This window comes from Dioscorea cayenensis, chromosome 18, assembly GCF_009730915.1.
Source record: "Dioscorea cayenensis subsp. rotundata cultivar TDr96_F1 chromosome 18, TDr96_F1_v2_PseudoChromosome.rev07_lg8_w22 25.fasta, whole genome shotgun sequence".
Taxonomy (NCBI): Eukaryota; Viridiplantae; Streptophyta; class Magnoliopsida; order Dioscoreales; family Dioscoreaceae; genus Dioscorea; species Dioscorea cayenensis.
In genome coordinates, this window is record NC_052488.1 from 24,085,376 (window position 1) to 24,111,011 (window position 25,636).

Sequence of the window (25,636 nt, forward strand, 5' to 3'; positions counted from 1 at the left end):
TTGTGTGGCGGTCAACAATGGCACTAAAGACAAAAGGGATGAAAGCATGGATATCAAGGAGAGTGAGGGAATGGCCAGCAAAAGACAAGTTCGGAGCGACAGGGTGACGACGCGTGCCACGCGCTTTCGTGACTTTATTATGTAAGGATGCATCAAAATTAGATGATGGTAATTGTAATTAAATCCTTGATGTAACCTTAACCAGTGGTTAAGGGGTAGGTTGGAGGGCAAGGCATCTTGGCCCAAAAATGTTATGATGTTACTTTAATTTCCTTTCAGCAGAGAGGAAGGGAATCCCAACAATTTCCTTTCTTTTCCTTAATTCTTCTGTCCTTTTCCTCTGTTTTTTCCTCACCCTATCCTCTCTCTTATCTACCAAAAACCCTAATCATCCCACGAGAGCACCACAAGTTGCTGCTTTCGATGGTTTGGGCAGACCTGAGGGACCAGACGATATTTTCGGCTTTCCCAGCTTCTATTATCCTTGTATTTTATTTTCCTGTCGTTCTTAGTACTTTTTCTCACAATAAAGTTGTGGTTTATCCACATTTATTTCCAAAAATATATATATATATATATCTTATGTATAAAATGTGTTATGCGAGTCATGAATTTGAAATTAATAGACACATTAAAAAAATTGAGTTAATATAATTATTTATTATATATATATATATATTGAAAAGGTGGATAAACCACACTCATTAATAAAAGAGAGTATTACAGACTAAACAGAATAACCAAAAACAAACCAACAAAGTAGAGAGCGATAAAAAAAACTACTAGAGTAGTCCTAGATAAAAGACAAACTACCATAACTCTAGACAAGAAGATCGCCTAAGGAAATGACACAAAAACATTCTATTGATATTTTCTAAAACATTTTTTAAAAAACTTTGCAATACAATTGAAACCAAAAAGGAACAATTGAAAAACTTTAATAATGATCATTGACATATTGACAGTAGCGATTTAAAATAACAAATTAGCTATTACATTCTAGTTAAATATTTCAAATAATGACCCTAGTTAAGAGATCCAAGTTTTCTTAAGTGGAGTCTCGAGATTCAACCTCCAAGAGTTGCACAAATTATTCAAGGAGCTTGTGTTCTATATGATAACCCAAAATCTATCATTAAAGTGGTTCCATATTCACGAGCGTTCATTTTGCCGTAAGTGGGGGGCAGTGAAGAAGTAAGGGAAGTGCTACTTCTTTGAAGTGGGGAAAGTGATATCACTTCTAGAACTTCTGATATTCATTTGTCAGAAAGTAAAAATAGAACCGAAAGATTTACGTGTTAAAATTTACATGTTGGATGAAGTTCTATAAGTTCAAAAAAGGACTTTGAAAGTGAAAGAAAGTGAGTTTTTATAAATTGGCTCACTTCCTCTCACTTTAGTTCAAAATCCACTTCAGTCGAAAGTGGGGGAAGTGTCACTTCCCCCACTTTAGCACAAATGAACATAAATAAGGGAAGTAAGACTATTTCTCTCACTTCCCTTGAAATGAATGTCCCAAAACCAACAAAAAATTAAGAAAGTGATGATTAATAGTTTTAGTTGCTTCATAGCAAAAACACAAGTAGCAATCGGAATCTGTCACACCTCATGTGGCTAGGTTTTCAAGTACTATGAGAAGCTTTTTATCAAAGGCCAACCAATTGACAATATTAATTTTCCAAAAACATGCACCTTTCCAAATAGCTCGTGTAACAAAATAGCACCGGCCTTTATCATTGGAGCAGCTGTTAAAAAATTTAACTAAAAAGTTGCCTTTAGAAACTCAGCTCCACATTATAGAGTCCTCATTATCGAACCAAGGTTGAAAATCCTAAATCTGACTTTGTTAAGAAAAGAGTCAGTATAGGATTGTTGGGAAACAGAGAAAGTAAGAGCTTCTTGACATAACCTAATAAATGCAACAAAGTTCTCAAAGCCTCAGGTCAAAGGAATATCCTTGGGCAATTGTTTACTCGGTGATGTAGCTAAAACTATGTGGAAGCTTCGTCCCAGATGGTGTGAAATACGAGAGCTTCAAAGATAAGAAGACAACCTAGGAATGCCATTGTAGAAAAAAGATTTTCTTTTGGGTTGTTTGTCATGTATGTTCAATTAAAACTAATTTAAAAATAGTCGAAATGAATGATATCACTTTCACACCGATCGGCGATCATAACTAAAAAAATATGTTAAATAAAAAAAAACTTTCATAATAAGTTTTGTCTTTAAATTTATTTTTAATATTAATTATCTTCTCATCTTTTGGTTCAATCCATTTATAAGCAATTAACAGCTCCCTATTAAAAAAAAATTAACATGATGCACAATTTTAATTATATATAAATGAGATACATTAAAAAAATTGAGATGATGCCCACATGAAATTAAAATTATTTCTTTTGCGGTAGCAAAATATAAACAAATAAATTTTTATGTTTATTCAAATCCATGGATTTGATCTTTCTGTACTTTAGTAGTTTGTTATTTATTTATTTATTATTTATTTATTTTTTTTAAAAGAAAATGGGTGTGCTTTCAAATAAGATCAGAAAACAATAGATAAGAAAGGAATGGAGGAGCAAACAACCACTCGTTTCTTGGAGAAGAAACATTAACATATTTGACAAACAACCACTCCTTGTTGGTGGGGATGGTTCTTTGAGGAATAAAAAAGAAGAGATTAGAAAGAAAGTAGTGCATGCAAGTATTGGCGTGGGAAACACTTTTCTTTCAGAACTTAATTCGCCTCCACCTAATTTCAAACCTCGGATGCAAAAATGGATTGAATGAGCGAATTTCCTTTTGGGATACTGATGAAGACCCTGAGTATGATTTGCACTCCAAACTCAAGCAAAGACAACGATGGGACTTTTTACTGAAAGTGAAAGTTTGCTTCTATCTTTTGTGCACTCAAAGAACAAAGCAAATGAGCTTTGTGAGGAGTTTGTTTGTCATTCGATATGACTTGAATGATGGTAGGAGATTATTTTTTATAGGAATGAAGTGGTGTTTAGTAAAAGAGACACCACTTCAATAATGAGATGTCGTTTAAAAAGACACATCATTTCATTATACCACTTCAATAAAATGACACATTATTTCATTAATGAGACACCACTTCATTAAATAGACACACCACTTTATTAAATAGACACACCACTTTACTAATGAGACACTATTTCATTAATTAGACATCTTTTCAAATAGAATAAAATAATCATTCATTAATTAATGAAATTACAAATGATAAGCTCTCATCAGTTGTCTTACAAGTGGTGCTTATTACATTAATATCTTTTCATTTTTAAAATCCTCTCACACTCCCATGGTGACAAGCATTCACATATGAATAATTTTCGTTATTTTTTTTTTTGGGACAATATGTTTTGTTAAGTCTGATGATGTAGGATTGGCATTATATGACAAGCCAAGTGGTGACATGGCAAGAGGATGATGATGTGGCATGTGGTGACTCATCAAAGGAAAAGATGACTAGAATGATGATGTGGCAAAGGATGCTATCATAAAGATCAAGGTGGAGATTTGATTAAGATCTAGATTTAATAGATATTTCTCTGAATACAATCATGTGATGATAAACTATTTTTGGAAAGTGCATCGAGACTATAGGATCTTTTTCTAGAAAGTCAAGTTTTTATTTTTAGATATGATTATCTATCCTTGGTAAGATCCGGGATAATAATTCAGTATCTTTTGATAAGCTCCTTTTTAGAAAGATCTATTTGAAGAGAGAGGAATATTCTATTATTGGCGAGAGTTCGAGAAGATTATGTGAAGCTATTAGAAGACACAAGTTAAAACTTGCTATGAAGCTTTATTTGAAGACACAAAGATTTAGTTTTGGTGTGAAGCTATTTGAAGACACAAACTAAATAAGGTAAAAGACATACCAAGGAGATCATCAAGACCATATTTAGCATTACTATATTGAAGGAAGATTCAAGAGCTATCATGGGCGGAACTATTCATGGAGACTAGTCGTATGAGGAGATTGATTGAAGATTGCATAAGATATGATTGGAGATTTGAAGATCCAAGCATGGATGATTAAAGATCATGCTTAAAGATATTGAAGGCTAAACTTGGATGAAGACAAAATCAAGTTTAGTAACAATATTTCCATGAGTCAAACGAAGATCATTTGGAAGACCAAACTTGGGTCAAGTTTGGAAAGGAAGATCGGGAGATCTTTGGTGGCTATCTTTGGTAGGATGGTCACGTGTGCCTTAGTGGGCACGTCCCTCGGGAGAGGGAGACCTCCAAGTGATGTGAGGAAGGCAGTGCAAGCGAGAGGAGCTCGGGTCGAGTCAAGTCGCTACGAGGCGGATCGAAGGACACGGGAGGTTGAAGGTCGCAGATCAGGGTGCATCTGGCTAGAACTCGATTATGTTCGATGAGTGGGTCATGTCAGTTGGGTGTTGCAACATCTAACTTTGGAAGGTGTCCAGTTAGGAAGCGCGAAGAATTCAAAAAGAGGTAACTTTGTAGACGTCGAGTCGTCTATATAAGACATCCTGCTAGAAGATTTAGGATGAGCCGAGCGATGAGAGACTCTTGGTGAGAGTTGAGTGTGTGGCCGTCAGGCGATCTTGAGAGGATATTCTTTGTATTGAGTGAGTAATTGAGTGTTGTACTCCTTATTCTTATACCTCTTTTAGTGGATTGTTTCTCCGGGCTCGGCCCCTCGGATGTAGAGCAGGTTGTGCCAAAGCGAGTTACTCAATTTGCTTTATCTCCTTTTAACTTGCTTTGATTGTGTGTGAGTGTTTATGCTTTGAGTGAGTTTTTGAGTGAACTTAACACTTCACACCCCCACCGGAACCATCATGTTTAAACTCCGTCATATCTACCCACCCCAAATTCTTAACGGGATTTTTAGAGTCAAAATCTTGATCTTTTATGTGAAAATTAATTACACACATGTTAACATCTTTACTTTGTGAGTTAGATTTTGCTATGCTTTCGCCATTAATTTTTATTTTTATTTAATATAAATAAATAAATAACTGATTTATTAAAAAAAACCAAATAAAAAGAAAAAATAGAAAAGAAAAAATAATATAAACTTTGCATATAATCTTATGTGAGGTGAAGCATTATTTAGATTAATAAAAAAAGATAGGAACAAAAAAAAGAGAAAGAATAATAGAAAGACGACTGACAAAGTCATGTCTGCCTAATTTGAACATGAATAAACATGTTCAAATGTCCAAAGGATAAGTGTGTTTTCCACGCCACCATGTTTCATTTCAAGCTATTAAGGCAATGAAACTAAAGCACACATGTAACCCTTTTGTTTTATGTTATTCAACTTTAAATTTATGAAGTTTCATTTGTAAAAATTGAGCTCTCGTTTAATTTAATTTAAATGATTTATGTGTTGTTCAATAGTCATTTTCTCTTTAGGGTTTTAGAAAATCAATGGATACTGTAATCCTTTCGTAAAAGTTGTTATATATAATTATAATTACTATTATTTGTTTAGTTCATAAAAAAAATCTCCAATTATGTGATATATTTTTAAAAAATAAACTATTTATTAAAATATGAGGTGTGATCATCTCTTTGAGTGACACAAAACACTTTTATTAAAATATGATCACCCACATCTTTTAATTATATAGTTGTTTGAAATTAAATATCTACGTAAATATAAGATTAGATTAATTCAGTACAATTTTAATTTAATAGTTATTTTATATTTATTGTCCTTGGTTCAGTTCAGTTCAATTTATTTCTTTAATTACATTGTGTTTATTTTTATTATTATTTTTTAATATAGTTTAGTTCAATTTAATTTTTTTAAATTTATTTGTTGAATATTTTCCATATAAATTAACAACCATTCCTAACAAAAGTGTTCCTATCCAAGTAAACAAGGAAAAGAAAATTAATAAAAATTAAAATGAGGTTAGTTAAAGATAGTATAATTAGATTTATTATTTTTATTTTATTTTATTTTTTTGATAAAATGGACAAGTTACTATTAAAGGTGCATAAGTTTGTTTAAAATATACCACGCATCCTCACTCTAAACAAAATACCTCACTTTGCCGGTGCATAGATCGAGGACCCTATTTATCATATATTGGGTGGAAATTGAATCTCCAACTCACCCAATGAGAACAAATACCTTAATTGTTGGGTTAGCTTAACATTGATAATAAGAAATAAATTTATATGATTAAAAAAAAGGATATATGGTAGTATTAATTACTATATTAACGAACTTCATTTTCACTTTTTGCAAGAGCTTGATCAATTCAATTGTCTGATAACGAGCCAGTCGTATGTTTAAAAGTGCAACTTGCGCATGAAGTTCCATTATTAAGTAATGCGTTATTTTTATAAATTAAATTTAGTTATAGTCGGCAAGATTCACCACCGCCCATGCTTACCATAGAAAATCCAATTAAGAAACTAACCACCTACTCTTTTTTTTTTTCAAGCCAAACAAGAAATTTTATTAAGCCCAAAGTAATTAAAATACACAGGCAAACCCAATCCAAACTTATAAAAGTCAGCCAACAACCACCAACTTTGCTTACCATATATATATATATATGTAAGTCTTCGTTACTCTCGAAATATATTTAAGGCTTCGTTTACTAATTAAGCACGTCCTAGGCTAAGAAAATTAGTTGGTGGCGAATTTTCAAATTGGACTTTCATTATTCAAGGGAGGTGTACCACATAATTCGCATGCAGTCATGCCCATGGCCACGTAATGATTTGACAATAATAAAACTTTAGAAAATCTAAAAACTATGGCTAAATGTTCCAAATAATATATTAGATCAAGTAGTACTAGCCAGCGGCTATAAATATGGTAGGGAAACGTGATCCCTATTCACAAATATTAATACTCACGTACACATACATAAATAAGAGACCATTTACACAGACAGAGTGAAAGAGGAAGATGGAAGGAGCAGTTAATCATAGATGGTCTCTAAAGGGGATGACTGCTCTAGTGACAGGAGGAACCAAAGGGATAGGGTTTGTTTTCTTGATCTCCATATATATATATATATATATATATTATCGTACGTTCATGCATGATGCATGCATGGAGATTATTAATTACAAGAATTTGGATCGATGACATGCATGCTATGCTTACAGGAAGGCAGTGGTGGAGGAGTTGGCTGGCTTTGGAGCAGCAGTGCACACATGCTCACGCAATGAAGAAGAACTGAAGGCGAGCTTGAAACTCTGGGTTGACAAAGGCTTCAATGTCACAGGTTCCATATGTGATGTTACTTCACGGGCCCAACGTGAGAAGCTCATCGCTGATGTCTTTACAATCTTCAAAGGAAAGCTTAACATCCTTGTAAGTCTTTCTTGATTTTCATATATATATATATATATATACCTGTAAATTTATATAAGATGGACTGTGTGAAGATTAATTAATCAATGTGAAAATACTACAGGTAAATAATGTAGGGATAGGATATCCGAAAGCAACAATTGATATCACAGAGGAGGACTTGTCATTCACCTGGTCCACCAACTTTGAGTCTGCTTTCCACCTTTGCCAGCTCTCACACCCACTGTTGAAAACTTCAGGTTGTGCAAGTGTGGTGTTTGTCTCTTCTGTGTCCGGTGTCATTGGCTGTCCCAGCGGCACCCCATATGCTGCAACCAAAGGTAGGTGATCACAAATGATCAGTTTTTATATATATATATATATATATATATATGATTCATATATATGTATATTGATGGCTTTTCAGGAGCAATGAATCAGTTAACAAAGAACTTAGCCTGCGAGTGGGCTAAGGACAACATTCGCACAAACTGTGTGGCTCCGTGGTTCATCAAAACAGCTCTAACTGAGCAAGTAAAACATTGATTCTATTTTCTTTCTAAATTTTGAAATACTTATAAATATAAAGCTTCACCCATGCATGAATATATATATATATATGTATATATTCCTTAATGAATACTTTTAATTTTTGCTTCTTTATTAATTATAGGCGATCAAAGATGAGGCTTTGATGGTGCAGATACGGGAACGAACACCGCTACAGCGAGTTGCAGAGCCAGAGGAGGTGTCATCCCTGATTGCGTTTTTGTGTCTCCCGGCGGCTTCATACATCACCGGTCAGGTCATAGCCGTCGATGGTGGATTGACCATTAATGGTTTCTATAATATGCTTGACTAAGTCAAAATTTTGCATCCCTCTTTTCTAATGAGGTTTATCCATTTTAATAATAATAATAATAATAAATGTATGCAAATTACATAACTGGTGTCAGATATACGTATGCTTTGTATATTAGCCAGTAACCAGTTGCTATTTCTCATTCCCTTTTCATAAATGTAATTTTCCATTGTCTTCATTGATATCATATTTTATTTTCTGTTTTCTTGTAATAAATTTGAATCCAATTTTTGATGAAAATTATCTTGCGGTAATTTTTTTTCTATTATTATTATTATTATTACTATTATTATTATTATTAGTATTATTATTATTATTATTATTATTATTATTATTATAATAAAATTTAAAAAAAATTCTCCAAAAAAGGAGACTCGGAGGCACATCATATCTTAACAAAACCAAATGTTGAAAAAAATATTATGGACAAAGAAATATTTAAAGAACTAAATTTAGTGGTATGCTTTTAGAATGCATATTATTAGCAATTTGTTTGTGGATATGGCAACAAAAAAAAAACTCCTTTTAAACTTGTATGAGATGTGAACTGCCCCCCTTGGTCAAGATTCTCAGTTGATGGCTTTTCCTAGATTTTTGTTGATTAATTTGACCTCTTTCTTCCCCATAAATAAAAGTTTTTTTTATTTGTGAATATAATTTATTAATTACCTTCAAAGAGAGATTTCAACCTCATGACTTTGGCTCATATATAGACAGTATTTTTGAAATCCGGTTTCATTTGACCTAAGGTTTCAAAGCACTGTTGTATGTGGCAATTGCACTACATCACATTTCTTTTTGAGCTGACAAGGAGGGGCCCATATACTTATTTTTGATGGCCCAAAGTGTGGGTCCTACACTGACATATAATTAAAAATATAATTTAAATATTTTTAATTATATTTAAATTATATTTGTTTGCACAACAAAATATTCATCTTCAAATACCAAAGTAAACATTAGAATTCCTATTGTATGTCAGTATATAGTATTCTTTTAAAAAAAATTATATGAGAAAAATTTTATATTTGTTCTTCTGTATTTATAAAATATAAAACAATTATTTATTTGTTGAAATTTTATATTATTTTTAAAAAATCTAATAATTTATAATACATTTTATATATTTATATAAAATTAAAATTATAAATATATATATATATATATATTATTCATGACTAGATTGGTTCGAGTTTCAGAACACTGCCCTTGGATTTCACAAAAACTTGCGAGCCTGATAGCAGTTGAATATACCAAATAATCCGTTCAAATCTTGATTTCAACATACTCCTTAAAATTTTAATTTCTTTCCCAACAACATGTTCAATTCACGCATTCACACACACACACATAAGGCAAATCCTGACTTATAAAATCATTGTTAATCAAATTTCAGAATTTGTATTTAGTTTGATCTGATAAACTAGGGATTCAGTGAAGCCATTATTTACATATATATAATAGGCCAAGTAGGTGGATAACTTAGACTATACCTCATAGAATACTTTTGGCTGGAATTCTGGCATTTCAAGATGCTCAAATGAACCATGACTCAGAATCGAGCAGATACTTGAGAGAAGAGTGCCTTGAAATCTTTTGTTGGTGTGCCCACGCCCTCTGGCTTGGAGCCCAAATCAAATGCCTTGAACTTTGCCTCCTCAAACTGCAACGCCTGTATTGACACAAAAACATAGAGCATCATCAACAATCTTCCAGCTAACATATGATTCACATTCTATTATTATAACACATTCAAAAAATTATCAGAATGCATGACAAAAACATGCCATGTAGTAAGTGCTTGATAATTCAAAGGAATTGCATAACCATCATTTCAACTTCATACCTGAATGCAAACTTCAGCAACATCAGCCCTGGGGATTAATTTATTCTCCGTCTGCAGCAGTTCGTCATCTTTGCCCACAATTAATTCCCGCAGGTCTCCATCTTTATCTTGTAACCCTCCAGCCCTGATCCACAGTCAAGTGTCACACAAAACTAAATCAAAACTGGGTTTCTAACAGAGGTTGATATTTTGATGAATAGAAGCAAAAGTTCATTTAGTTCCTCTGCTAAAATCATACTTGAATATGAATGTATTAAGAACATGTAAGAATGGGCTTTTCAGTGTCCATAAGCAAATAGCATGCATGCCTGTCCCTATGTTGAGAGGGATATCATACAATATATGAATGTCGGACTAACCTCCGGAAACTAATGAATTGTGATTGGTTTCAAATGCAACTGCCTCAGGTATGGTTAGGGAAACTTTATAAATATTATTCCTTTTTCCAAAGTACAACAAAATCATCAACCTTTGTGAAACATATAATTAGACTTCCTGGTAGCTTGCCAGAAACCACGCCTTAAAAGAAAATAAATATATTCACAGTAGACCCATTATGTGGCCACTTATCTGTTTTAAAAAAAAGGCACAGGACCTGACAAAAAAAAACTGCATGATATTGATATCCAAATAATGAAAAAAGATATATTGATATCATAATGCAAAAGTTTCAGTCATGAAAACCAATGAATGAAAAGCATGGATGCAATGTAAACAAACATTTTCAAAATACTAATGTTTGCATTTCCCTCAGATACTCCTAAAAATAGCTTTCTTATCCCATGCATTCCATCCCATCTCACAGCAAAATCAACAAAGAAATACCTTATAATAGTGTATGGAATTCCAGAATCAGCTAAATACTGCTCAGACTTCCGCTTCCACACCTACAAAAAGCCAGAAGCATTGGATGCATTTAGTTCACTCATATATATATTGCAGACAAAAAGTCACATCTTTTATGAAGAAATACAGTAACTTGCCAAGATGTTGCCATTGCCAAGGCTGTTCAGTGGATGATTAGGGTTAGTCCCTCCCATGGACCCAACCAATACAATGTGCTTCACACCCACAGCCTTAGCTGCCCAGAGACGAAGAGCATTTAAACAATCACATTATTGCAAGCACACTCAAATGAGAGAAAACTTGAATAAAAACACCATCTTACCAGCATCAATCTGATTCTTCTGGCCAATCCAATCAACCTAAATCCCCCAAATTCTAAATTTCAGCAAGTAGATAAAAAACACTCTCTTTTTCCCCAAAAATCGCAAACGGAGATACCTGCTCCGGAAACAATCCATCTTCGAAATAGAACTCGGGGCGCCCACCCTTGGTCGGATCAAAACCAGGTTTCATCTTTGGGACAGCGCTGGTGAGTATTATGAGCGCGTCGACGCCTTGCAAAGCAGGGATGATACTCTCAGTATCTCTGATGTCGCCCACAAAGACATCATCAGCTCCTCCAAGCTTCTCCTTGCTCTCTGGTCTTCTAACTAAACCTCTACCGATGAATTGATCTGCCCTCTGCTTCAACTTCTCGTAAGCGAGTTGTCCTGGAGGGAATGATGCGTTAGAGAAATAGATCCAGAGCGAGATAACAGAAGAAGAAGAAGACGGAGAAGAGTGCGCTCGAGACCTGTCTTTCCGCCAGCGCCGGTGACGAGCACGGTGGTGAGAGGAGATTCCGCCATGGCCGAAACGAAGGGCTTCTCTCGAGCTCCAACCTCAAGCTATGAAGAACGACGCTCTGGTAGATGGATTGCTAGAGAACTTATCAGATCACGACACGTGGTCATTTACATTCGTGTACTATATATCTGGAATGTTCGCGTATTTTTTAGCCCATTAATATTATCCAGCCCAATGTTCTCGGCCTACAAAATTATGATCCAGCTGTGTTTAAGAATAAAATGAGGAATTTAACAAATTTTAAAATAATTAATAATAATATATCTTATGTGTTATGCCGGTTGTTGCGTTTGAACTTAATAGACACATTAAAATGAAATATGAGTTAATATCGTTGTTTACTATATATTTGGATTTATAATAATATATGCAGTCTATTGGTATTTTCTATATTTGTTGTATTTTTTAAAACTTTTTAGTAAAATTAGATACAGATTAAATTGGTTAAATCAATTAAGATTACTTTTTTTATATATATGCTCGATAACTAACTATTTTGATTTTTTTGGTTAATCATATAATTTAATGAACAATTAAATAATATGATCTCTTATTAACATTATTTAAATGTCTTATCTGCTTTAGTGGTTAACCAATAGAAAAAAAAAAGGTATATTTCCAAGAAATCAAAAGCAATTAAAATTCATAATACAAAAGTAGCAATGCTTTTATTAATATATATAATTTTTTCAATATAGAATATAAGATTTGATTGCTTGTGCAGGCTTGAGAAAATAATTCAAATATAATAACCATATCAATTATTATATTTGTAATATAATAATTGATATGGTTTTTGGTGAGTTTTTCATAGCTCCATATGGCGTTCAGAGCAGGTGGATTAAAGTATTTTAGTAGAAAAAGAACAGTCCAAGAAGTGTGGAAAAGGAAAAATATTTGATAAAACTAAAAAAATCATTTGAAAAAAACTATAGTGACAACGTCATCCATAACCGAAAAATTAATAATAAAAAGAAATTATTTATTAAGGAATAAAATATTTGATAATATATACTTGTCTGACATAAACAATTTTTCTCTTCAAAATTTGTTATTATTTGTTAATAAAAAACAGAGAAATGTGCTAGTTCTCGATTAAATCAAGAGAGATCAATTAAAAACACTAGACATACATGCTCAATGAAAGTTTATGCATAATTTTTACAATTTATATTTATTTATTGCTCATAATTAAGATGCACCTTTGCATTTGGCAATGCATCATTGTCCAGCTCAACATAAGAAACCAATTTAGTTGATACATGGCATCATAAGTAAATAAAATTAAAATCCGTACGTATATGGGATCAACAAAAGTACCACGCCGGAAATGTACAAGTCTACCACCTTTAAAAAAAAAAAATGTCCAAGCTTTTTCATGTGATCAGTATCCACCCGGACCAGAACTATTATAACCACAATTATCTACAATTATTTACATTAATTAACTAGAGTTAGAACCACAAGATTGACTTTAATATATATATATATATATATGATGCCAATTTAAGAGACACACGTATATACATCTTAAATGTTCGTGCATTCCGAAATATTATTATAAGATTTGGCTGGCTTGGCATAACAAGATACTCACTCTTGATAATCTTGCACAAAGAGGCTGCAACAAGTTTCCTACTGCAACTTACGTTTTGTGCCATTCTGATATCGAGTCGGTTGACCACTTGTTCTTGCACTGTGCTTTTGCTCGTGCCCTGTGGGAATACTTTGGTAGACTTTTGAATATACCGGCACCTCCTAGGACCTTACGGCACATTTGGTGTTCGTGGAGGTTGGAGTTGTGACCTTCTAGTAGGGTCCTAACTGACCTGTTTGTTAAAACTTTACTGTAGAATATCTGGATTGCTCGGAATGATTGCATATTTAATTCTAACTGTTTGCCTGTGCATGCTTTGTACTTGAAGATTAATCATATGCTCCTTTCGTGGTTTGATGTTCTTACAGACAGTGCTAAAGCAAATCTGGAGGAACCGTTGGCAGCCGTGCGACGTAGCCTGGATTTTCTTGGATCTAGTGGGGAAATGATTGGGATGGCCGAGGAGGCACACGATATATCCACGGCCTAGACTCTCTTTGATGTTGTAGGCTCTAAGGAGGCCTGTTGTTCCTCTGTTTTGTATTTTGGTGTCCGATTTTGTGTATCACTTCTTGTGGTACACACTTTGTATCTTGTCGCTTTATCTTAATCTATTGTGGTTTATCCATTTTTCAAAATTTGGATGGCATGCTTAACATTCTTAATTAGTTTTTCTCTACTTGTAAATATAAAATTTGGATGACGTACTTAATGGTTTTGCAAGAGCAATGAGTCAACTGACAAATTAAGAACTTGACTTTCGCTGAGCATGTAAAACATTTTAGAGTTGTGTATATATATATATATGTGTGTGTGTGTGTGCACATGCATGGTTGGTGTTGTTTAAACGTATTAATTAAGTGTTAATTTTTTTTTTTTTGCATCTGTTTGAGAATGTGGCTTTCATGGCGAAGATAGAAGAATTGCCGTCTATGTTTGGGTTTCTTTATCTCCGGCGGGTTTGATACATAACCAGCCAAATCATCACAATTGATAAAATATGTATGAGTATTATTAATCGCTTCTATAATTGATATGCACTATTGATGAATATAGGGTCTGTGGTCATTTTCAATTTTTTTTCCCTTAAATTAGCATTGCTTTTTTTTTTTACATCATCATGTCCTTTTGTATTAATTTTTATTTAATAAACTTGATTACTTTATTATTTGTCTCTTTCAGACATATTTTGATGTCCGATCAATACTTATTTGCCATGAGGTTTTAATTTATTTATTTTAAACTCAATAATATATCCATGCGTTGATCTTTCATACAAATTTGAAATATCTCGTCCTCTTTACTTTTCTCATGATATGTCTAAATCATGTGTTTAATAAAATTACTTTATGTTAGTACAGGTGTATTGTTAGTAACCAATGCAACAATTAAACCAAGAAAATGTTGCCTGGTATGACTCTTCTAATAATAATAATTATTAATATTATTAATATTATTATTTAATTATGGGAAAATTACTCGTTTACTCCTCGATAATTTCAAAACTTCCCAAATGTCACGTGAGCTTTTGCAGATCACTCGATAACCCCTTCCTTTATTTGTTTTCACTCTTTTTACCCCTGCGATTATGAAATTCCATCATCGTTCTTAAACCTTTTGCATATATTTTTTTCATTCTTTTTGCATTCCTTTTTGCAGTACGTATTCATTTCTTAAACGAGAGTTTCATTTTTTAAACAGAGAGCTCATTTTTTAAACAGAGAGTTCATTTCTTAAACGAGAATTCATTTCTTAAACGAAACCTCATTTCTTAAACAAAAACTCATTTCTTAAACAAAAAACTCATTTCTTAAACAGAAAACGCATTTCTTAAACAGAAACCTCATTTTTTTAAACATAAAACTCATTTTTTAAACAAAAAAACATTAATATTTAAACGTAAAAATAAATATTTACGTGATAAATTAATCCCGGATATAAAAACCAATTAATCTTGGCCACTCGTACATATTTAAATAGAAACAACGATATTTAAGCGGGTTTTTAAACGTAAAGCGCAATATATTAAAACGAAAACATCGATAGTTAAACAAAGACAAACAAGCATATAAACAGAGAACTCATTTCTTAAAGCAGAGAGCTTTATTTTTTTAAAGCAGAGACCCTCATTGAGTAGGGACATTGAGTATCTCATCGTCGCCGATCTCGCGCGAACGCTGAGTCGCCGAGCTCCGGATCCCGGCGAGCGATATCGAGGCTGGCTCGCCGTGTGGGGTCTTAAAGGAGAAATCTTTTATCGGCGTTGGCGATCCCGGTTAGCGGACGTTCCTCGGCGGTCGGAGTGGTGAGGTCTTCGGTGGCGACGCTCGGATAAGACGGAGTCGAACTGAGCGGAACCATTCTCGATCGCGGAGACCGCAACATGGATAGCAATAGGGTTAGGGTTAGGGATCATTCCGGGGTTTTGGATCCATGGTGCCTAAGTTTGTGACGAGAACGGAGGGAGGAAGCGGTAGCCGATGAGGGTTCGATCTCGCCGTCTTCGCCTTCGTCTTCATTGTCTTCCCTGTCATCGACCTCATCTCTTTCATCTTCTTCGTCGTCGACCTCGGGGAAGACCGCATGCTCCTCGTCGTCGAGCGAAGGCATCGAAAGGTTGCACTCGTACATATTTAAATAGAAACAACGATATTTAAGCACTTTTTTTAAACGTGAAACGCAATATATTAAACGAAACATTGATAGTTAAACAAAGACAAACAAGCATATAAACAGAGAACTCATTTCTTAAACAGAGAACTCATTTCTTAAACGAGAGCTTATTTTTTTAAACAAAGACCCTCATTGAGTAGGGACATCGAGTATCTCATCGCTCGCTGATCTCGCGCGAACGCTGAGTCTCGAGCTCCAGATCCGGGCGAGCGATCTCGAGCGTGGCCTCGCTCGTGTGGGGTCTTAAAGGAGAAATCTTTATCGGCGTTGGCGATCCGGTTAGCGACGCTTCCTCGGCGGTCGGAGTGGTGAGGTCTTCGGTGGTGACGTCTGGATAAGACGAAAGTGAACTCGAACGGAACCATTCTCGATCGCGGAGACCGCAACATGGATAGCAATAGGGTTAGGGTTAGGGATCATTCGGGGTTTGGATCCATGGTGCCTAAGTCGGTGGCGAGAACGGAGGGAGGAAGCGGCGCCGATGAGGGTTCGATCTCGCCCGTCTTCGTCTTCGCTTTTCATCGCCTTCCCCGTCGTCGACCTCATCTCTTTCATCTTCTTCGCTCGTCGACCTCGGGGAAGACCGCATGCTCCTCGTCGTCGAGCGAAGGCATCGAAAGGTTGCACCTTTTTCTCGAACTTGAAATCCCATTTTTTTCACTGCAACGTGATCGTGATTGTGAGACGCGATGCTTTGTCTCATCTGCCCGACTTCAATCCCAGATAAAAGAGATTTTTTGGGGGTGATAAATACACCACAAAAAAACTCATTTCTTAAACAGAGACCTCATTTTTTTAAACAAAAACCTCATTTCTTAAACAGAAAACTCATTTCTTAAACAGAGACCTCATTTTTTTAAACAGAAACCTCATTTCTTATACAGAAAACTCATTTCTTAAACAAAAAACTCATTTTTTTAAACCAAAAACTCATTTTTTTAAATAGAAAACCCATTTTTTTAAATAGGAAACTCATTTTTTTAAATGCAACCTTATACCTCATATTTTTAAATAGAAGCTTTCATTTTTAAATGAAACTCATGCAGCCCCAAGGGCATTATAGTCAAATCGTCACACTTGCCACAACTTCCCACGCAAGGGACAATTTCAGTCAAAAAAATTCCAAATTAATTCTATCAATCACTATTAGATGTTTGGGGTTTAAAAAAATCATCGAATTCAAAAAGGAAGTGGGTTTTGAGGAGTCAGAAAAACTAAGCGTGTTTTTAGCGATATCATGAAACTTACTGAGGTGTTTTTTTAGCGATTTCCACTTTTAATTATTTATAGTGTAAAAATTGATGGCCATCATCATTGGAAAGGAATAATCAGAATATGAAATTCAGAAAATAACATCAATAATAACTGATATATTATAAAATAATGGGAAAAAGCACAATAAAAGCAACTCGTTGGATTGTTCATAAAGTAGATTGTCATCTCTTTATGTGAAATTATCATGCTTCTCGGAAATTTGGCAAAAAGAGGTTTGGGAGGTGTTTGGACACTTGTATTTAACCATAATGAAGCTCTTATTATTATAAGGCAAATCTCTATAATTAACTTTAGTGACAGAATCCCAATAATTGGTGGATTAAACTTTGAAAAAGTGATGTATATTTATATATTTTATAAAAATAAAGTGAGGACTATATTAATTTCCAAAAAGAAAAACAGAGTGGGTGAAAGAGAGGTTAAAATTTCCAAAGGAATAGTATGCATGGGATTCTTATTTTTCTTACATTTTCAAAACAAACTTGAACTAATCCTTATCCATCTCTCCACCTTCTCATCTCATAAAAAAATAAAATAAAAAGCCGTATTCCTCATTTGCGCACCAAACATACAAAATTCTTAAAAACCAACATCATTATTTAAAAAAAAATCACAAAACGTTAAACAGTAAGATAACAGATGTCCATCATAAAGCTAATCTTTTGAACATAAAATAAAAATATATTTTTTTAAAAAATAAAAAAAGGCAAATGAGAAACCCAACAAGTTCCGGGTCTTGTGTTAGAAAGCGACCAACCGGGTCAGTTCGTCTTCCACGCTTCCATAGCTGGTCCCCTAACCAACATGATTAACATAACTTGGCCGTCCCCACACCCTTAGCTACGTGGTAGCATTACAGACAGAGCACCAAACCTCGGAACACCACCTTTGCACGGCCGCCTCGCACGTATCAATCAACATGCATGCTAATGCTGCCACATGTCACGCATCTACAGCTAACTAATAAATATATATTTATATTAAAAAAAAAATCTACGGAAAACGTCAGATATCACGTAAGTGAACCACGGAGTCATGGACAATGAAAAGAATCTCTCCTTCCTATGTTACCACCATTTGTTCACATCAGAGCCGTTGATCAGAGGAAAAATCTTTTTTTATTTTTTTATTTTTTTTCTTTAAAAAGGTATTAATTAAAGAGTGTCCCCACGTGGCAGGGACGCGTGTACGTAGTAGTCTTCGTTTAAAAGAGAAACACGTGTCAAAGCATTCGGGAGATGACAAGAGATGAATGAACGGTTTGGATGAATCGGTTCTGGGACAAGGTTGGGCAGGACGGTGAGGGGCACCTGTCAATCTCGTCGTCGTCCTCGTCGTTAAAAGGAGGAAGAGTTGTGACTTGTGAGGGATTTCCCTTAGTTTTTTTTGTTGCTCTAATTCTCTTTCGTGAAGCGAGAGCGCGTTTGCTTTGATTGAGGTTTTGTGGTCTTCTCTAATGGCGGAGGTATGCTGTGAGGTGGTGAGTCAGAGAGAGGTGGTTACAGAGTCATGTGAGCCGAGCACACGGGCAGCGAGGCGGAGAAGGATGCAGCTAAGGAGGATAAAGTTTGTATCAGGCGTCGGTACAGTGGTTGGCACGGCGGAGCCGATGAGGAAAAGGCAGCGTGTGGAGTTGCTGGAAGATGTTGTGCGGAGTGGCGCCGTAGAGCATCATCGGGAAGGGTCGGGGAGTGGGACGAACTCCAGCTCGTGTGCTCCTCGTCGTGCTAAGTATGGCATGACGGCGGTGTGTGGACGGAGGAGAGAGATGGAAGACGTTGTCTCGATCCAGACGGAGTTCCTCCGGGGTAGTCTAGGTCACGAGACGTACCAATTCTATGGGGTTTTTGACGGGCATGGGTGTTCGCATGCGGCGGTGTCGTGTCAGGATCGAATGCATGAGTTGGTGGCAGAGGAGATAAGGATGGTTGACACTGGATCCATGGCGATGGCTGTAAGGAACTGGGAAGGGGTAATGAAAAGGAGCTTCTTGAGAATGGACGCGGAGGTCGAAGACTGGCGCGGTAGCATTCGGACAGGCACCTGCAAGTGTGAGCTGCGTATGCCTAATTGTGACCACGTGGGATCAACAGCCGTGGTGGCAGTGGTCACACCGGACCAAATCATCGTCAGCAACTGCGGTGATTCTCGTGCTGTATTATGTAAAGGAGGTGTTGCCATCCCCTTGTCCACTGATCACAAGGTATATATATATATATATATATATATAAGCAAATATTTAGTAGACATCATCTGACATTCTAAAACAATGTGTTAATTAACCATCTCTTTGTGTTTGTTTGTAGCCTGATCGGCCGGATGAGATGGAACGGATTGAACAGGCTGGTGGTCGTGTCATCTATTGGGATGGACCTCGAGTTCTTGGGGTGCTTGCTATGTCTAGAGCCATAGGTGAGTCATATATATATATATATATTGGTGAAGTTATAGTCTAGTAAGTAGAAATTGTGGAAATAAATAAGTGGGAATTGTGGTTGGAATTAATGGAGCAGGGGATGCATATCTTAAACCATACGTGATATCGGAGCCGGAGGTGACGGTGACGGAGAGGACAGGGGAGGAGGAGTGTTTGATATTGGCAAGTGATGGGTTGTGGGACGTTGTGAGTAATGAGATGGCATGTGACATCGCCAGGATGTGTTTGCGGGCCAGTGGAGGAGATGGGGACGAAAGCGTTGGGTATGAAACCGAGGGCCATGCGAGAAGAGGTTCGGATAAGGCTTGCTGTGATGCGTCCATGTTGCTCACCAAATTGGCGCTCGCTAGACACAGTACTGATAACGTCAGTGTTGTTGTTATTGATCTCTAACGGAGATCATAATCAGTCACAGAAACAAAATTATATAAATATATCTACACGCAAGTCTGTATAATACATGCTTTTGTTTTTAGTTTTTTTTTTTTTCAAATATATATATATATATATATATAAATGTAAGCAGAGAAGAGCAAGTTTTCTTGGAAATACTTTTGGACTACACATTATCTTGGGCGATTTCATGGTTGCAGAAAATATGTTCTCAGATCTTTTTGATCAAATGCAATATTCCAAAAAAATAAATAAATAAATAAAGCAGATGTATTTATTAATTTGACAGAAACACGTGTTACAAGGAGAAACAGGGGTGTCACAATCAAACAGCTGTGTACAGCTTAGTGTTCCAGTGACATGCCGAATTGGTGATGGTGATGCACCAGTTGCCTCTCTTCTGATCTTCGGTTTCACTATTAGTCTATCTTTGATTTTATATATGAAAACTTTTCCTAATAATTGTTATGATTTGCATGATTAAGCTCGACTTTAAAACGCCTAATTCGGCACATCTGATTTAGCAATTTTTTTACTTCAAAAATAAAAGCAGCCAGAATGTTCCACAGAATACTAAGGAAAAAAAATAAATAAATAAAAGACATCCATCGCCGCAGGTGATGATGTTTAAAGTTATACTTGGTGTCTAACTCTTAACCTTGTCCTTGCTTCCCAATAATTTGAAACCATTAAAGATTGCTGAATCACTAGCAAGTTAGATTAGGATGTGAAGGTGACAAGAAAAATGAATTCATGCTCTACTGATTAGGATCAAGAGTACAGAGTAGAATTATTATCTGGGTGATGTGGCCTTGTCTGATAGTCATATTTCTCTGAATAAATCACTGTCAGATAGAGTTGATGGCCAATAATTCATGCCTGCCAATTCAAAATGATTTTTCTCAGATATTACACTTTTTGAGTAAGCTCAAAGAATTTCCATTGTTGTTCTTCTTATCAACGGTTAAAGATTAAACAACTTAAACACATTTTTAATATAATCAAATGTTAAAAAACAAACACAATGATTTACGCATAGATTCAGAAAACATTTTATACATGAATTGGGCAGGGGCTGCGCGTGCGCGTACCCCCTATACCACAAATTATGACGTCCACTCTGCCACGTGGACAGATGGTAAGCCAGCGCACCCCCTCAAGTGCAATTGGGGCCACTAGCCTAGGCCACGGACCTTGATGATCTACCGTTGACCTCGTCCAGGTAAGTATGGTTTGATGTTGCTCAATCATTTCATTTTATGCTGCACAAAGCTTCATCCAATTTTCTCAACATGCGATGTGGGACTATGCTGCATTCATAACTTATCCTGAACCCTGGATTTTTACTCAAGCTTTCGACAAGACGGTGGTGCCAAAATGAGCAGAGCCGCGTGGTTGGCCCTCGACGACGACTGGCTAGTGGCTGCTACTCAAATAAAAGATCATGAAACTAGATATTCAATAAGGTTAAATTTTCAGTAGTCTAGTTTTAAGTCATAATCAGAATTTAACCCTTGCCTTTAATAAATAAAAGATTTGATTGAAAACTCCTGATAAAAAAAAATAAAACACTCATAATCAAATCAGTAGCTTTGAATAAATAATTTATAGAAATTTTAACAAATAAAAATACAACCAACTGTAAGTTACAAAACTGCCATTAACGCTTGTATCTTTGAATTTTAGTAGGGGCCGCGCAGGCGCGTACCCCCGCTACCATAAATTATGACGTCCACTCTGCCACATGGGCAGATGGTAAACTAACGCACCCTCTCAGTGCAATGAGGGCCATTGATTTATGCCACGAGCCTTCTTGGTCACCCGTTGACACCGCCCAGGTAAGTATGAGTGTCAATGGTCCAACCATATCATTTTATGCACAACAAGACTCTGCATATGTTTTCAACAGGCGATGTGGGACAAACTTATTAGAGAAGCTGAAGTTATTGATGGGCTGGAACTTTTAATTGGGTTGGGCTTTTTTACTTGTTGGGCTTTTATTGATTCCCATGGCTTGCCTCAGCCTCGCAAGTTGGAACCTTTTTAAGTACGATGGGCGAGAGAAAGACTGATGAGGAGAACCACTGACACGAAGGAACAAGACGAGGAGAGTATCCAAGCTTCTTCCATTTTTCTTCGATCTCGATCCCAATTGGGGGAGAATCCAATCCGGTGCTGAGTATACGCCATGGACGAAGGCTACAACAGTCTCCCTTCCACCCATCTCCTCGGCTCTGTCCCTGTACGATCTTTCTCTTCCCATCTTCTTTCATTGCGTAGTCCGCGCGGTATTTTGGTTTTTCTATGTTCGCTGATTTTTGTTTCTTAGCATTAATTTGTTATAAATTGATGCCGAATCCATATTCAATTGATCAGTGAATCATCGAAATGTTTTTGTTTTTGTTTTTGCGTTTGTGATTTGGTAGGCGGTGGTCGCTGATGACAAAAGACCGGCAGTGGATGAAGCTCGGACAGGTGTTTTAGTTATATTAAAAATTCCGTTTTGCTTGTATAAAGTTATTCTTTTATGGTGCGGATGTGATTCTTCTGTGTGTTGCTTTTGCTGGGTGTTTGTTGCCATTCTTTGCAGGCTCACATTCGAATTTGCATGTGTTTCCACCAGCTAATGGAGGTTACCAAGCTCCTGGGACTCCTTATGGTATGTCTAGTGAAGCTCAATTAAATTGTGTATAATTTGCATTTAGACTTCTTGGTTTGATAAAGTATGGTTTCTTACATTGTGGAGACAAGATGCAGTTCCCTTCTTCCATTGGTTATGCAAACTTTCAATATGATGCTTGATAAATAACGCATTTAGCATCCAAAGAAAAGGCCCTGATCTAACCAAAGTAAACACAGGTGCTTGTTGTAAATTCTTTCAAACCTCAGTATCGCATTGCTATTGAATGATGACAAAATCGGTTTTCCATTGTTTAGTTCAACTTGAAACTTTGTAAGGAAATCTAATGGTGTGTTCTTTAAGACTAGACTAAGATACACCAGTGTTCTGCTCACCAGGATAACCTAGGACATGATGGCTTAAAATTGGTAACCCATGCAGAACATTCCCAAGTAGATCTTCTCTTCTGCTGCTAATAGTTATGCTTCCCTTCTGTTTACATTTTGTTCTTTATTGCTCTATATATTTAATTTCTTGTATCACCTAACTTTCTCCCTTTTCACTAAGCTAACTGGTCATATGGCTTCCATCATATTCTTTATCAAGGCACTTGCATTTTACTTTTACTTTGGCAAATAGTAATAAAAGATTACATGGTTAACGAATCATGTTCATATATGTCTGATATCTGGTTTCTGGGTGATAGCTATTAACTGTTTTTCCATATAAAGGCAGGAGCTGATGAGCAAGTCACAACCAATTCGAAGGGAATATTTAACATTCTCAGTCCATGTTTCAATGTTTATACTGATAACATGGTCGATAGGATCCTAAGTTCAATGAATCCCGTCCATATTTTTATCAGAATTCGGAGCTTGTTGTTATGTCTAAAAATAGTAATGAAAGAATCTGTGGTGAACGAATCAACTGCATCTGATATTTGGCTTCTGCTGATAGCTTTTAATTGATTTTCCTATAGAGACAGGTGGTAATGAGCAGGCTACAACCAATTGGAAGGGAGTGCTTAGCATTTCGTCCTACAGCCCATATTTCAATGTTGACACTGATAACGTGGTTGATAGGATCCTCAGTTCAATGAATCCCCTCCAGGGAGATTTCCGCAGAAAGATAGATAGCTATCCTGATCTGTAAGTTGTTCCATGTATGGCTTGATTAACTTATAAAACTTACAGATAGCTGTCTTTTCTTGCTAATATATTTAATTCTGTTAGAAAATTATGCATCTGTTTTTTACAAGTATTTTACAGGTTATACAAGGAAATTAACACTTAATGATGGACTGCTTTCAGTCATACTGCCATCACTGTAGATGTTATGGTTCTCATTTTAGAATATTTTAATTTTGATGTAATCTCATTTGGATATGTTTCCTCTAGGAATTTGGTAGCATTATGCTTATATCCTAGTGTGCTAATCGACAAGATCAGGCTAGCTGTATGTATCCGTATATTGTTTTCCAAATTAAAACAATTTATTTATTTATTTATTTTGGGCATAATTGTTCTGGCTGCATATACCATATTTTTTTTCTTCATGATGGAGCTCACAATGCCAGTTTTTTTGTTTTTCTTAGATATGGTCCGGTTTGGATCTCCACTACATTAGTGTTCATGCTTGCTGCCCTTGGGAACTGTGGCACTTATCTCATGAACAGAAAAAGTGTGCCAGATACAGCATGGGTCTTTGATGTTAACTATGTGAACTGGGCAGCAAGCGTGGTTTATGGTTATGCACTTCTTGTACCAGTGGCGTTTTATTTCTTGCTTCAGTATTTTGGATGTAGTGCAAGTCTCACACGCTTCTGGTGTTTGTGGGGATATTCCTTGTTCATCTTTATTCCCAGTTCAGTAAGTATCCAACTCTTGTTGTGTTATTTGTTTCATTGTACCTATACAAATTTTTGCCCTAGTTATCTTTTCTGCACTTAAAGGTAAAATATGACTCTATTAATGCATTTTTTGGTGATTACATTGTTATCATTGATTGGGGTTATATTAGTAATGGACAAAGGCACTGTGTAAGTTATATGAACACATGTTGGTCGTGCATCAAACAGCAATGCTATGCATATAACAGAATTTAGTAGTTAATGGAACACATTCATCCATGTTGTCTAAGCATTGCAGTTATGTGAATTTTGCAGTTGCTGTTGGTTTTTCCTGACGAATTTTTACGATGGCTGATCATATTAGTTGCTGGGGCTGCATCCTCGGTGTTCATTGGGATCAATTTGAAGTCATACACAGAGGGGAGTGATATGATGGTGATGTGTGTCAGTGCAATGGTGCTGCAGTTTGTTCTAGCTCTTTTCATCAAATTTCTTCTATGCTTGAGGGCTTGTGGTGGGAAAAACAATACTGAGCGCACAGTAACAGGATTTTAGTAGTCATAGGCAAACTTGTGATCACACATGATGTGTATGTGTATGATATATTTTGTGTCTCTCTAAACAGGGTTTTTTCCTTGACTCAGAGGTTGGTTTCAGTTTATGTTCCAAATGATTTCTTTTGCATTCTCAGGAGAAATTGATGCACTTCCATGAATAAACAGATGCTAGAGAAACCTGGTGGCTTGGGTGGCGGATGATTAATGTGTGCATAAAAAAGTGGATTTTTTTTATCTTGTTTTTCATGAATCCTGAGTACCGACTTTCTAATTCCGTCCCGGTTTTCCTTGCAACATTGGAATACAAATATAAACACAAAACAGAAGTAAAACGATCGTAGAGCCAAAAATAAAATAAAATCAAGATTTGTTTAAGACGAACTACAAATCAAAGAATTGTGGGTCTACACTCCAGATGGAGTTTTGATAGGCCATCAGAGAATGTTACAACCGATTATGAATCATGCAGAAAAACGTGCAACGGAATAATTGCAACACTAAA

The 25,636-nt window shown here is 35.7% G+C and overlaps 4 protein-coding genes and 2 non-coding genes across 6 annotated transcripts; 3 read left to right on the plus strand and 3 right to left on the minus strand.

Annotated features, from left to right (window-relative positions):
* Positions 1 to 6,896: 6,896 nt before the first annotated feature.
* Positions 6,897 to 8,195, plus strand: LOC120282669 (tropinone reductase homolog At5g06060-like). Its single transcript, XM_039289508.1, has 5 exons — positions 6,897 to 7,020; positions 7,147 to 7,354; positions 7,458 to 7,674; positions 7,761 to 7,867; positions 8,007 to 8,195. The coding sequence occupies exons 1-5, from the start codon at positions 6,944 to 6,946 to the stop codon at positions 8,193 to 8,195; spliced, it is 798 nt and encodes a 265-aa protein (XP_039145442.1). The 5' UTR covers positions 6,897 to 6,943.
* A 1,351-nt stretch (positions 8,196 to 9,546) lies between these two features.
* Positions 9,547 to 11,827, minus strand: LOC120281682 (uncharacterized protein At5g02240-like). Its single transcript, XM_039288383.1, has 7 exons — positions 11,681 to 11,827; positions 11,326 to 11,597; positions 11,210 to 11,246; positions 11,025 to 11,122; positions 10,867 to 10,928; positions 10,042 to 10,165; positions 9,547 to 9,867 (listed from the first exon to the last, which is right to left on the minus strand). Exons 1-7 carry the CDS (start codon positions 11,733 to 11,735, stop codon positions 9,748 to 9,750), a joined length of 768 nt encoding a protein of 255 aa, XP_039144317.1. The 5' UTR covers positions 11,736 to 11,827; the 3' UTR covers positions 9,547 to 9,747.
* Positions 11,828 to 17,996: 6,169 nt separating this feature from the next.
* Positions 17,997 to 20,294, plus strand: LOC120282620 (probable protein phosphatase 2C 24). The gene is made up of 3 exons (XM_039289455.1): positions 17,997 to 19,481; positions 19,585 to 19,690; positions 19,792 to 20,294. The coding sequence occupies exons 1-3, from the start codon at positions 18,735 to 18,737 to the stop codon at positions 20,106 to 20,108; spliced, it is 1,170 nt and encodes a 389-aa protein (XP_039145389.1). The 5' UTR covers positions 17,997 to 18,734; the 3' UTR covers positions 20,109 to 20,294.
* Positions 20,295 to 21,176: 882 nt separating this feature from the next.
* LOC120283061 lies at positions 21,177 to 21,338 on the minus strand. Its single transcript, XR_005543064.1, has one exon. It is a non-coding gene; the product is annotated as a U1 spliceosomal RNA (small nuclear RNA).
* A 455-nt stretch (positions 21,339 to 21,793) lies between these two features.
* Positions 21,794 to 21,954, minus strand: LOC120283224. The gene has a single exon (XR_005543219.1). It is a non-coding gene; the product is annotated as a U1 spliceosomal RNA (small nuclear RNA).
* A 225-nt stretch (positions 21,955 to 22,179) lies between these two features.
* LOC120282997 (protein YIPF1 homolog) lies at positions 22,180 to 25,132 on the plus strand. Its single transcript, XM_039289823.1, has 6 exons — positions 22,180 to 22,350; positions 22,535 to 22,583; positions 22,699 to 22,767; positions 23,708 to 23,876; positions 24,323 to 24,596; positions 24,893 to 25,132. The coding sequence occupies exons 1-6, from the start codon at positions 22,297 to 22,299 to the stop codon at positions 25,130 to 25,132; spliced, it is 855 nt and encodes a 284-aa protein (XP_039145757.1). The 5' UTR covers positions 22,180 to 22,296.
* Positions 25,133 to 25,636: the final 504 nt, after the last annotated feature.

Coding starts and splice junctions, on each gene's coding strand:
- LOC120282669 (XM_039289508.1), top strand. CDS start 6,944: ATGGAAGGAGCAGTTAATCATAGATGGTCTCTAAAGGGGATGACTGCT. Junction 7,021..7,146: donor GGAGGAACCAAAGGGATAGG/GTTTGTTTTCTT, acceptor CTATGCTTACAG/GAAGGCAGTGGTGGAGGAGT. Junction 7,868..8,006: donor AAACAGCTCTAACTGAGCAA/GTAAAACATTGA, acceptor TATTAATTATAG/GCGATCAAAGATGAGGCTTT.
- LOC120281682 (XM_039288383.1), bottom strand. CDS start 11,735: ATGGCGGAATCTCCTCTCACCACCGTGCTCGTCACCGGCGCTGGCGGA. Junction 10,166..10,866: donor ATTCCATACACTATTATAAG/GTATTTCTTTGT, acceptor ACTGTGGATCAG/GGCTGGAGGGTTACAAGATA. Junction 9,868..10,041: donor TTGCTGAAGTTTGCATTCAG/GTATGAAGTTGA, acceptor GTGTCAATACAG/GCGTTGCAGTTTGAGGAGGC.
- LOC120282620 (XM_039289455.1), top strand. CDS start 18,735: ATGGCGGAGGTATGCTGTGAGGTGGTGAGTCAGAGAGAGGTGGTTACA. Junction 19,482..19,584: donor CCTTGTCCACTGATCACAAG/GTATATATATAT, acceptor GTTTGTTTGTAG/CCTGATCGGCCGGATGAGAT. Junction 19,691..19,791: donor TGCTATGTCTAGAGCCATAG/GTGAGTCATATA, acceptor TTAATGGAGCAG/GGGATGCATATCTTAAACCA.
- LOC120282997 (XM_039289823.1), top strand. CDS start 22,297: ATGGACGAAGGCTACAACAGTCTCCCTTCCACCCATCTCCTCGGCTCT. Junction 22,768..23,707: donor AGCTCCTGGGACTCCTTATG/GTATGTCTAGTG, acceptor ATTTTCCTATAG/AGACAGGTGGTAATGAGCAG. Junction 23,877..24,322: donor ATAGATAGCTATCCTGATCT/GTAAGTTGTTCC, acceptor TGTTTTTCTTAG/ATATGGTCCGGTTTGGATCT.